Source organism: Syngnathus leptorhynchus, chromosome 12 (genome assembly GCF_054491065.1).
Source record: "Syngnathus leptorhynchus isolate UIUO chromosome 12, UIUO_Slep, whole genome shotgun sequence".
Classification (NCBI taxonomy): domain Eukaryota; kingdom Metazoa; phylum Chordata; class Actinopteri; order Syngnathiformes; family Syngnathidae; genus Syngnathus; species Syngnathus leptorhynchus.
The window spans coordinates 1586992-1599843 of NC_141206.1; the positions used below are offsets into that span (position 1 = coordinate 1586992).

Here is a 12852-nt window from a genome sequence, read left to right on the forward strand (position 1 = left end):
TGTAATATTTTATAGAAATTGTATATAGCACTTCCGCAAAAATACCTTAATGTGATAAATAAACAAAATATATGAGGAATAAATTAAATGCAGTGAATTTGTAGTTGATCTTGTCATGTCAAGAACATTTGTGTATTTTTGTGCATTGTATTTGCCATGGCTTTCATGCTACTTTCTTACATAAATGTATTCAACAGGATTGTTTCAATGACTGACTTTATAGCTGGTTTTATCTTTTAGACAAATCAAGTGTAAACCAGTCAATCAACTCCAGTTGGTAGACAATTTTAATTTGTTCTGTAACAATACTTGTAGCTAAAACTCTCACTAGAAATCATATTTTCATTTGCATTGTAAAATTTAGAAATGTTATTAATTGCTCCCAGACTTCTCCCCCGCCCACCTTAAAAGCAAAAAAAGGTCAGATGTATTTTAAGGAGGCAAAAATACAATAGAGATCTAAAATATCGTACTTAATAAAACAAACCATTTGTCACACGTTTTGCTTCAATTCAATGGCAACTAGAGAATCCAATTTCGGAAGAAATTGTGTGTGAAGACTGAGAGGAGAAATGAAAACTTATGGAATGATAATAAATGATGTGAATGACTGGAAATGAGCAAAAAATGTTGAAGTTGGTTGGATGGTTAGATTCGGTTAAAAAAAAAAAAAATTCATAAGAAGAATGTGTGTGTGTGCGTGTGCGTGTGCGCGCGCGTGTTGTAATGGAGAAAATGTTGAATTTTTGCTAAGTGGGAATTTTTGGGAATCAGTAGGCATAAACTAAAAAGTGTAAAGTTGGAACAGTTAGAATCAGTGAAAAAATTTAGACATGAAAGAAGAATTTTTGATTATTATTTTTTGTGGGTATTTTAAAATCCACAATGTTGTGTAAAATTTTCGACACTACTACTAAAAGTAAGAACATCTGTTAGGGTTGAGAGATTAGGTTGATCATATTATTATGTTGGAATGTAACCTGTAATAATTACCCTAGCTTGTCCTGTCTTAACAAAGTAGTAGAACAAAGTGCTAAGATCCTTTGAACTGATTGACCAGCTGCAGAGGACGCAATCAAAAATGTTCTGTCTACTCAACATCGTAAAACAACCCCTGCTATGATTTGATCAGAGGCCAGGGGTTTCACCCCAATCCTGTCCACCCACACCTCTACCCTGTTTTTCTCAATAAAAAGGCTTTTGCAAGAGGCCTGAGTCAGACCTCATTCGATCATCGCTGTATGCACAGCGACGAATGACTCTCCACTTGCAAGTGCTTAAAAAGGGCATACTGTCTCGCGTTGTGGTTCTTGCAAAAATAAGTTAGAGTGAGCAACACTCTAACAACATCTCAATAAGGTTTTTGTGTAATACTGCATGTTACAAAGACTTTCAGTTCTGTGAACGTGTTTGGGTTTATCTACAGTGTAGACAGACATTTTTTAGTTTGTCACTTGCTTTACTTCCCACAGAACTAAGCACTTTAAAGTTGGGAAACCTCACTGTGTAACTGCTATCACAGCAGGTTACGCATGAAGCCGATGGCAAGGCATTCAGACCATCACGGACTACAAGCAGAGTCGTGAGGGCAACATCCCTCTGCTCAACTATCTTAACCGCTTCTTTGCTCGCTTTGACGCTCAGACGCTCAGAACAGCACTTGCCCGCTGAAGACCCCTCCCCCTCCACACGAGTAGCCCCTGTGCCTCTCTGCCGATAGCGTGAGAAGGACACTTGCTGCTATCAACACCCGTAAGGCGGCGGGCCCAGACAACATCCCAGGTCGAGCACTGAAGGACTCCGTTGAGGAGCTTAAGGGTGTCTTCACAGACATCTTTAACATTTCCCTGCAGCAAGCCATCATCCCATCATGTTTCAAGGCTACCACTATCATACCTGTGCCGAAGAAATCTGCTCCCTCCTGCTTCAATGACTACCGCCACATGGCACTGACACCCATCATCATGAAGTGCTTTGAGCGGCTTGTCATGGCACACATCAGATCCACCCCCGACCCCACCCTTGACCCCTTCCAATTTGCGTACCCAGCCTAACGGTCCTCTGAGGATGCAATCTGCTCTGCCATCAACTCAGCCCTCACCCACCTGTAAAAAAGAGACTCGTATGTGAGATTGCTGTTTGTGGACTTCAGTTCTACATTCAACACCATTGTACCACAGCGACTTATCTGCAAACTCGTCAGACTGGGACTCAGTACCTACCTCTGCAACTTGGCTCTGTCAGAGGCCTCAGGTAGTACGTGTTGGCGACAGTATCGCAAGCAGCATCACTCTGAGCACGGGGGCCTGCCAAGGCTGCGTGCTCAGTCCACTGCTCTTCACCCTGCTGACGCATGACTGCACTGCGACCTACAGCAACAACCACGTGCTGAAATTTGTTGACGACACGACTCTGGTGGGTCTCATCACCAAGGGCTCAATACAGGTCATTGGTTGACCTTCTGGCCACGTGGTGCAGGGACAAAAACCTCCTGCTGAACGTCAGCAAGACCAAGGCGATTGTTGTTGACTTCCGGAAGGGTCATGCCCAACACCTGCCACTGACCATCGACGGTGCTGTAGTGGAGAGAGTGAGCAGCACCAGATTCCTGGGGGTGCACATCAGTGAGGACCTCTCCTGGACCACCAACACTGCATCACTGGCGAAGAAAGCTCAGCGCCGCCTGTACTTCCTGCGGAAACTCAGGCGAGCAGGTGCTCCACCAGCCATCATGACCACATTCTACTGTGGCACCATTGAGAGCGTCCTCTCCAGTTGTATCGCTGTGTGGGGTGGTGGCTGCACTGATTACAACATGAAGGCCCTGCAGCACATAGTGAACACAGCTGGTAGGATTATTGGTGCTTCACTCCCCTCCCTGAAGGACATTTACACCTCCCATCTCACCCGCAAGGCGACCACAATTGTGTGTGATGTGAGTCACCTCGTTCACACTTTGTTTGATCTTCTGCCCTCTGGGAGGAGGTACAGAAGCCTGCGCTCCCGCACCACCAGACTCACCAACAGCTTCATACTCCAGGCTGTTAGGATCCTGAACCCTTTCCCCCCCTCCACCCTCGGCTGCATAACGTCCTGGCCTTTTGGGTCACGTTGGCTGACTTGCACTACTCCTGTATTCTGACTGTCTGCTGTATACACGCTTGCTCCATTTTTGCTCCTCTTATTTATTTATTTATTTATTTATTTATTTATTTATTTATTTATTCGTCGCTCTTATTTATTCATTGTATGTGCCTTCTTGTTTTTACTTTTTGTTTAGTGTACTTGAATGTTTTGTTTGTCCGTGGACCTATATATATATATATATATATATATATATATATATATATATATATATATATATATATATATATATATATATATATATATATGTGTGTGTGTAATATGTCTTGTCACTGTGGGATAGTAGGAAACGAAATTTCAATCCGTGTGTCTCGTGAATAAATTGACAATAAAGCAGACTTTGACAAGAGTACATTTATTAATAGCACGATAAAGGCGACCAGCATGTTACGATAGGAATGTATGGAGGGAGTGATTGAATTACGTTGGGGAAGTAATTAAATAGTATTTGAGTAGTAGTTGATTGTGAGCTTCGGGAGGATAGCACCCATCTTGACTCCAGTGAACATCCAGGGATCGGACATTGAGGTTGTGGGGAACTACAAATTCCTGGGTGTTCGCCTTAACAACAAACTGGACTGGACTGATCTCACCTACGCCCTGTACAAAAACGGCCAGAGTCGCCTCCACCTGCTGAAGAGACTGAGGTCATTCAGTGTGTGCGGGGCTCTCCTCCGGACCTTCTATGACTCTGTGGTGGCCTCAGCCATCCTCTACGCTGTGGTCTGCTAGGGTGGGGGCAGTACTGACCGGGGGAGACTGAATAAGATGGTCAGTCGAGCGAGCTCTGTCCTGGGCTGTCCACTGGACTCCATTGAGGTTGTTGGTGAGAGGAGGATGTTGATTAAGCTTAAATCCATCATGGACAACACCTCTCATCCCCTCCATGAGATTGTGCGGTCCCTGAGCAGCTCCTTTAGCACTCTTTAGCAGACTTTTGCACCCCCTGTGTAGGAAGGAACAGTTCCACAGGTCCTTCATTCCCTCTGCTGTCAGACTTTACAACATGCGTGGCACCTGATAAAATTAATATGTTTTGTCTCTACTAGCGGCTCTTGTGTTTGTCCTTGTCTGTTATTTACCCTTTTTTTTATTTTGGCACTTGTTTTATTCTTGCACTCGTATTATTCTTGCACTCATATGCGCTGCTGTGACAAGTGAATTTCCCCGCTGTGGGATGAATAAAGTTCTATCAATCAAATACACGTGTGATATTTTACACAACCTGATTACTTTGTCAATCAACGCACACCAAATGAAAAGAAGGGACCCCTGGAAGTGACGGGAAAAAACACCTCAAAAGAAGATACTCCAAAACCACAGACGAAACCAAACTTTCATTCACTCCAGTCTTTTTGAAACAGCCACTCCCAATTGTCTGTCAGGATAATTGTCAATATTCATTGCTGGGAGCGCGGGTATCTTCTTCACTTAATCAAGGAAGAGGAATCAAACGGACGACCGAATGAATGTATATCTACTTCACCTTCATGGCAGCTGTTTGTACTACACCATCTGGAGCAGGAAAAATGTCTGTCATGGTGCCCACTGCCCAGGATACTTTCGGTAACCAATGATCTACAATAAGGACCACCTGATAAGTACAGAGCTCCTTAGAGTTGCACTGTCACTTCGGACGTTCTTGAAAACCCTATAGGTATTGGCAGACTAAGGATGACCAAAAGTAGTCGGCAAGCACTTGGCTGTGTCTACACAGATGTCGCCCCAGAAGGTCTTAACTGTCAAAGATAGCTTGTGGAAGTGTTAAATCTCTGCGTTCCATGAGCATCATATGCTGCATTATGGGATTATGGGGTCACGATCAGCCGGCGATGTCAGTTGAGACATATCCAAGTGGCTTGAGGTTCAGAATACCTTCCACTTGATGAATAGGATGTGCAGGACAGGCTACAGAATGACTTGTTCTTTTAAGACAACTCTCAGTGAGAGCGGAGCAGTTGGAACTGTATCTCTGTTCAACTACTGTAGTTGAAATGGGCCAAAACACTCAACGCCGACTGTTGAGGATAGCGACCTCTAATGCTGGACTTTAACGTGATTGACCATTGTCAGAAAGCACGCTGGACATCAGTGAAGATTTGTCGGTTTAATTTGGAATGATGCGCTCCGGTAGAATGCCATTCAGTTATGCAGTGGAGCTAATCATTTAGGAATGCAAACAAGCAAGCAAGCAAGCAAGCCGCAAGCAAGCAAGCCAACAAGCAATCCAGCAAGCGATTTATCGTCAATGACTGCTGTACCACTGTAACCAACATGTACGTATGTACGCCAACGTGAACCAGGAAGTGGTATCGCCTGAAAACAGCCTACAGAATAACGCACCTTACTTCAAATTAAAGCACGGCTGAATAACATAACTAACATGAAGTATTCTTAACACCGACTGAGTAGAAGCTTAAGGAAGATCTGCCATTCTTGGATTTTGAGGTTTTGCCCACCAGAACTGACACTTATTAAAGTCAAAGCCAAATGGTGACACAGTTCTACTCTCAAAATCCAGAATTGGCATTGCAGCTCTGCTCGGATGTGTTCTGAGAATAGGGAAGCCTTTTATTGCAGTCTTCAATGAACAACTTCCTGAGAGGGTGCCTGGGGTCCAGAACGATGGTTTCAGCTTCGAGATCAGTAGCTTGTCAAAACCTACCACTGATGCGAACAATGCCAGCTTCTTCAGCTACACAACACTCACAATCAAATAGCACAAAGAGTAAAAACAAACAGACAAGAGCAACGAATAAGTAATAAGCAAATAACCCAAATAAATAAACAATAAATAAATAAATAAATAGACAAATAAGAGCAGCAAAATAGAGCAAGCGCGCTAATAGTAGACAGCCAGATCAAAGCGCAAAAGAACAGGACGTCATGCAGCAGAGGTTGGAGGGAATTCAGGATCCGGACAGCTTGGAGTACGAAGCTGTCTCTGAGTCTGGTGGTGCGGGAGCGCAGGCATCTGTACCTCTTCCTAGAGGGCAGAAGTACAAACAAAGAGTGAGCGGGGTGACTCACATCACACACAATCGCGGCCGCTTTGCGGGTGAGACGGGAGGCGTAAACTTCCTTCAGGGAGGGGAGTGGAGCCCCGATGATTTTACTTGCAGTGTTCACTATGCGCTGCAGGGCCTTCATGTTGTACTCAGAGCAGCCACCACCCCACACAGCGAAACAACTGGAGAGGACGCTCTCAACGGTACCACGGTAGAATGTGGTCATGATGGCGGGAGGAGCACTTGCTCGCCTGAGTTTCCGCAGAAAGTACAGGGGGCGCTGAGCTTTCTTCGCCAGCGACGCAGCGTTGGTGGTCCAGGAGAGGACCTCACTGATGTGCACCCCCAGGAATCTGGTGCTGCTCACTCTCTCCACCACAGCACTGTCGACGGTCAGCGGCAGTTGGTGGTGTGACCCTTCCGGAAGTCAATGATAATCTCCTTGGTCTATGGCTAATAATTCTACCTCTTGCTTTTCTGCTTCTGCCATGTTGGCCGAAAGTCAACAACTCTTTTATTGGTTCTCCACTTCGATATTTATTTTTATATGTAGGACAGTACACCTTGATGCACAGTTTGTTTGACAATTGCGAGTCAGCTACCAATGTATACCAGGTGTGGACATCATTTATGTATATGGCCCTTGATAGAAACCACCTCTGAGCTGCAGCTTTAGACCACGCGCACCGTGTCCAGGCAGCTCCATGCTTGCACTGAAGCAATAACAAGCCCACTTCGCGCTGTCCAGGTGGCTCCAATAGCATACAGTGAAATACTCCTCCTCATACAACACACTTTGTCCCAACAGCTCCAGTAGCCCGCTGGAATGTAGATTCAAGCCGGACGCACAGCTTTCAAGGGCTTCAATACCCCACTGTGTGCAGCTCCAAACACTCGTAGCTGGTGTAGACAGCGTGCCATCTCGATGCTGTTCTTGCTCTTAACCATGGGTGTCGAACTTAAGGCCCACGGGCCTGAAAAGTGCACATTGTCTTTAGAAGTTTTCTTCCAAAAAATTGTCGGTGTTTGAACTACAATCCCATTTATGCAAAACAGAAAGTCATGCCGTTATAATTCGTGGGTTGTTGTTGTCGTGTCTTTTTTGTAGTATTGTCACTTCCTCTTTTATTTTGATAAGCTACTCTCCTCTCGTTTCAGATCGTGGGCCCTTCCACTTTGCGTCAGTCTGATGGCCTTCCCTGCTCCTAATTGTGTGCACCTGTGCCCTTACCCTTCTGTGTGTATTTAGTCAGCGTCTTCCCCTTGTCTTGTGCCAGTGCGTCTTGTCTCGTCAGGGGTACTAGCGATCACGTAAGCTGAAAGATACTTTTTGAATACCTTGTCTATTTGTTGAAGAACGCTTTTATTCTCACTTTACCCAGAGAACGATTTAGTTTGATTTTGCTGCCTTGATTTCCCTCTTCGAGGTGTTTTTTATTTTTGCCGGCTCTTGGCTGTCAAAATAAATTCTTGTTTTTTGGTCACTCTGCATCCAAGTCCTCTCCTTGTTCCGAGCCTGACAGTACGCACTGGCCAGGCATGGACTCGGCAGAGTCGGAGCAGCTGACCGCTGCATTATGCTCCCAGGCATCGCGGCTCGCCCAACACCAGGAACAGGTGGAGGCTCTGTGTCTTGGAGTCCAAGGGCTCGCGAAGAGTCAGGAAGACTTCAGAGGGGTGGTGGCTACTCAGGTGGGCCTACTGAGCAAACAGATGCAGGACGTTCTCTCGCTTTTGACCGTGGGATCGGCGGAGGCACCCAGTCCACCAGCTTCCTCCCCTGCGGCCCATTCTACCATCGCTCCCATTGCCGTAGGCTCCAGACTGGCTCCTCCTGAACGCTACTCTGGGAAAACTGGGCTCAGTAGATCTTTCATTACTGAGTGCGAAATGCATTTTGAGTGTTCTCCAGGTGAATTCCCTACGGATCGCTCCCGGGTGGCCTTTATGATCTTCTACCTAACGGGAAGGGCCCGGGCATGGGCGACCGACGAATGGGGTAGAGATTCCAACACGTCATTCCCTCCACGCTTTCATCGAGGCCCTGCATATGGTGTTCGATCCAATCTCCTCAGACTGGGAGAAGGTTCGTGAGCTATGCCCGCGGACCCAGGGTCATGAGTCTGTTGGGGACTATGAGATCCACTTCCGCACTCTGGCCGCGGAAAGCGGGTGGAACCCCACGGCCTTGTATGATGTCTTTCTCAGGGGCCTTTTGGGGCCCCATTCAAGACTAACTCATCCCCCTCGACCTCCCCACCGACCTCAACACTCTCATCGTCCTAGCTATTTGCACGGATAATCGCCTACAGGAATGGAAGAGGCAGCGCGCATTCAGGAGCGCACCTGCGCTCTCTCACACATCAGTGGCCGGATCTTCGCTCCTCGGGGCGTACCACCTCACGCCGAACCAGACTCCACCATCCCCCGGGATCGAACCCATGCAGTTGGGCAGAGCTAAGTTAACCGAGGAGGAAAGGCAGCGCTGATGCCAGGAGGGTAGATGTTATTATTGCGGTGCGCAAGGACGTATCCTCCCCTCCTGCCCGGTGAAGGAAGACCTAATGGTGAGTAATTTTTCTGCCACCAATCAGAAAGTTCGGGACCTACCCATCGGCACAATTACTCACCTAGGAAAAGACTGAAATTGGGCTGCTAATAGACTCTGGGGCAGATGAGAGTTTGATTGACTGGTTATTTGCTCAAAAATTGGAGGTCAAGGGGTCAAGACGAACTGTTAAACACTACCGTGAAAGCTAAGGCGCTCAATGGCAAAGTGCTTTTTGATATTACTCACATAACCCTGTTTTTTGGCAACCATCATGAGAAATTAAAACTGTATGTAGTAATCTCCCCTGTGAACCCCCTCATCCTCGGATACCCATGACTAAAATGGCACAACCCAACCATAGACTGGAAAACCGGAGAGATAAGGGGATGGGGATTACATTGCAAAATTTCATGTCTTGAATCTAACCTCCTGATGGACTCTAAAAGTGAACATGACCATGTTTATACTTCCTCCGCCATAGACCCAGAAACCCCAGGTTTGACCGGAGTGCCAGAGTGTTATCACCAATTCACAGAGGTATTCAGTAAGGTGAAGTTCACCTCTCTACTGCCCCATCGTCCATATGATTGCGCTATTGAGCTTTTACCTTGCTCTACCATACCCAAGGGGCGGCTTTATTCTCTTTCGGCACTCGAAAAACAGGCCCTGCATGACTACATTGATGCGTCTCTTATAGCCAGTCTAATTAGACCATCATTGTCCCCTGCAGGGGCAGGATTCTTTTTCGTGGGCAAGAAAATCCTAACCCTAACCCTACGCGCCTGCATAGACTATAGCCCACCCAATCAAATCACGATTAAGAACAGATACCCCCTTCCTCTCATGACAACAGTTTTTGGCCAACTGCAACAAGCTCAAGTGTTTACCAAGCTAGATTTGCGCAACGCATACCACCTATTGCGCATCCGGGAGGAGGATGAATGGAAAACGGATTTAATACTCCCAGAGGACACTTTGAAAATTTTGTGATTCCGTTTGGCCTCACCAATCACCCACTGTATTCCAGGCTATGATTAATGACGTATTGTGAGAATTTTTGGATAGTTTCGTTAATGTATATTTGGATGACATTCTCGTCTATTCACCCAATTTAGAGACGCATTGCAACGCCTCCTCGATCACCAACTTTATGTCAAGGCCGAAAAGAGCGAGTTCCAAGCCAATACTGTATCTTTCCGAGGCTTTATCCTAGCCCCTGGTAAAGTGCAGATGGACCCGGCAAAAGTAAGTGTGGTGACTAACTGACCTACACCTGATAGCCGCAAGAAGGTGCAGCAGTTCCTCAGCTTTGCTAACTTTTATAGGCGGTTCATCAGAGGCTTCAGCGGCTCCATTACATGCTCTAACATCCTCTAAGCTTCCATTCTGTTGGACGGCGAAGGCGGAGACAGCATTCCAGGAGCCTAAGAGGCGCTTTACCTCCGCTCCCATCCTCACACTCCCTGACCCATCCCGCCAGTTTGTGCTGGAGGTTGACACATCCAATCAGGGAATCGGAGCCATCCTGTCGCAGAGGGCCCAGACCGACAACAGGCTCCATCCATGTGCATTCCTGTCCCGGCAGCTGACATCCTCAGAGCAGATCTACGATGTAGGGGATCAGGAGTTGTTGGCTGTCAAATTGGCCCTGGAAGAATGGAGACACTGGCTGGAGGGAGCACAGCAACCTTTTGTGGTTTGGACTGATCACAAAAATCTACAGTATATTAAGAAAGCTAAAAGACTGAATTCTCGCCAGGCTCGTTGGTCCCTGTTTTTTAATCGATTCAATTTCTCTGTCTTACAGCCCGGGGGCCAAAAACAGCAAACCAGACACGCTTTCACGCATGTTCAATCTGGATCCTGTGTCCACCGTTCCCTCGGCGCACGCCTTGGTACGCCGCTGTCATCGCATTTGGTCTGCGGCACAAGCCACTTTGATCCACCAAGGGGACAGGGTCAAGAGGATGCCCAGGTCCCTTTCCGTGCATCCCACCTTTCATGTCGGAAAGATCAAACCGGCCAAGGACAGTAGAATGGTGCCAGACCCCGTACTGCCTCCGGCTGCGCGTACAGTGGAGGGGGGGCAGGCTTACACCATAAGGAAACTATTGGCGGTGCGCAGGAGAGGTCGGGGCTGGCAATTTCTTGTGGACTGGGAGAGTTATGGACCGGAGAAGCGGGAATGGGTGCCTACGAGTTTTATTTTGGACACTGATCTGATTACCGATTTTTGTGCTGATCACCTTGATGCTCCAGGTCCGCCTGGGATTTGGGCAAGCTACTCTCCTCTCATTTCAAATCGTGGGCCCTTCCTCTGTGTGACAGTCTAATTGGCTTCCCTGCTCCTAATTGTGTGCACCTGTGCCCTTACCCTTCTGTGTGTATTTAGTCAGCGTCTTCCCCTTGTCTTGTGCCAGTACTAGCGATCACGTAAGCTGAAAGATACTTTTTGAATATCTTGTCTATTTTTTGAAGAACCCTTTTATTCTCGCTTTACCCAGAGAACTATTTAGTTTGTTTTTGCCACCTTGATTTCCCTTTCGAGGTGTTTTTGATTTTTGCCGGCTCTCACCTGTCAAAATAAATTCCTGTTTTTTGGTCACTCTGCATCCGAGTCCTCTCCTTGTTCCTAGCCTGACACAGAGCAATATCTTAAATATCGCTGTACTGTCCTTCCAGCCAATCATATAGTGTGAAGTCATCAAAACTGAATACTCGAGTAGATGTGGTGCATACACCGAAGCGAGCTGTCTCATCGTTCTTTCTATGACGTTTTCTACTTTGAACATTACGCGCTTTGGCACCCATATGGCAAACATATATTGGTGACTGTTGAAAAGAAATAGACGTGACAGTGGACTTCAGCTGCAGAGAGGTTGCACAATTCTTTTAAATCAGCCACAGAGAGGCTAATCCTTTTCCAGTTTTTCATGATTGGTTACACACTGAAGAGAGAGCAACAGCAATGTGTACATATTCTATTTGGTTAGACAATCTCATGTACGTTTTAATGTTCATATTGAAGAGGGAGCAACAGCAATGTCTACATATTTTATTAGGGGAGACAATGTCTGTACAATGTTAAAGTAAAAAAAAAGTCCCAATGATCATCGTCACACACACACACATCTGGGTGTGGTGAAATTTGTCCTCTGCATTTAATCCATTCTCATGTGATTTTGATCCATCCCCTGGGGGAGAGGGGAGCAGTGAGCAGCAGCAGTGCCGCGCTCGGGAATCATTTGGTGATCTAACCCCCCCAATTCCAACCCTTAATGCTGAGTGCCAAGCAGGAATGCAATGGGTTCCATTTTTATAGTCTTTGGTATGACCCGGCAGGGGTTTGAACCCACAACCTTCCAGTCTCAGGGCAGACACTCTACAACTAGGCCACTGAGCTGATGTGATGCTTATATGTACAATTCTTTTATTTTATGTAAACATAACTGCACAATCAGAACACGTATACGACACACACAACTGGATGAACACACACAGGGGGGTGACGCCCCCACACTCAGGTACGATATGGTCACATAAGTTCCCGCCTCAGGTAAGAAATGGTCATGTGACAAGTTCCCACCATTCCGGACAGTATAAAACAAGCTGACCTGGAGACAGAAGTTGGTGTTTCATCTGCTGCCGTGCCTTGTGTATTGACCGCCATTAAACAACCCAAGATCTTGCCAATAAAGAACCAACTCCATACCCCACATCCTTGCTTTCCTGGCTCAACAACGGACATCCCGTACAACACGCAACAATATGTATGCAATTATTTTCCTTAATATATATAAACATGACTGCTCAATCAGAACATGAATACAACACATAGAACTGTATAAACACACACACATAGGCACACACACCCCCACACTCACAGATACCAAATGGTCATGTGACAAGTTCCCGCCTTTCCGGACAGTATAAAACAAGCTGACCTGGACACGAAAGCTGTTGTTAATGTGCCGCCTTGCCATGTGTACTGATTGCCATTGAACAACCCAAAATCCTGCCAATAAAGGACCAACTCTACACTCCACATCTTTGTTTTCCTGCCTCAACTTCAGACACACTAACACTAAAATAAAATTTCCACAGAATTTGCAAAACTCTACTTCAACGTACAAAACTCCTCCACAGATA

The 12852-nt window shown here is 46.3% G+C and overlaps 1 protein-coding gene across 1 annotated transcript; it reads left to right on the forward strand.

Annotated features, from left to right (window-relative positions):
- Positions 1–9964: 9964 nt before the first annotated feature.
- On the forward strand, positions 9965–11798 carry LOC147047785 (uncharacterized; the record flags this gene model as incomplete). Its single annotated transcript, XM_085926931.1, has 2 exons — positions 9965–10425; positions 10511–11798. Coding segments are annotated over 2 exons (987 nt in total), but the record flags the coding sequence as incomplete, so codon positions are not given.
- Between the last annotated feature and the right edge of the window lie 1054 nt (positions 11799–12852).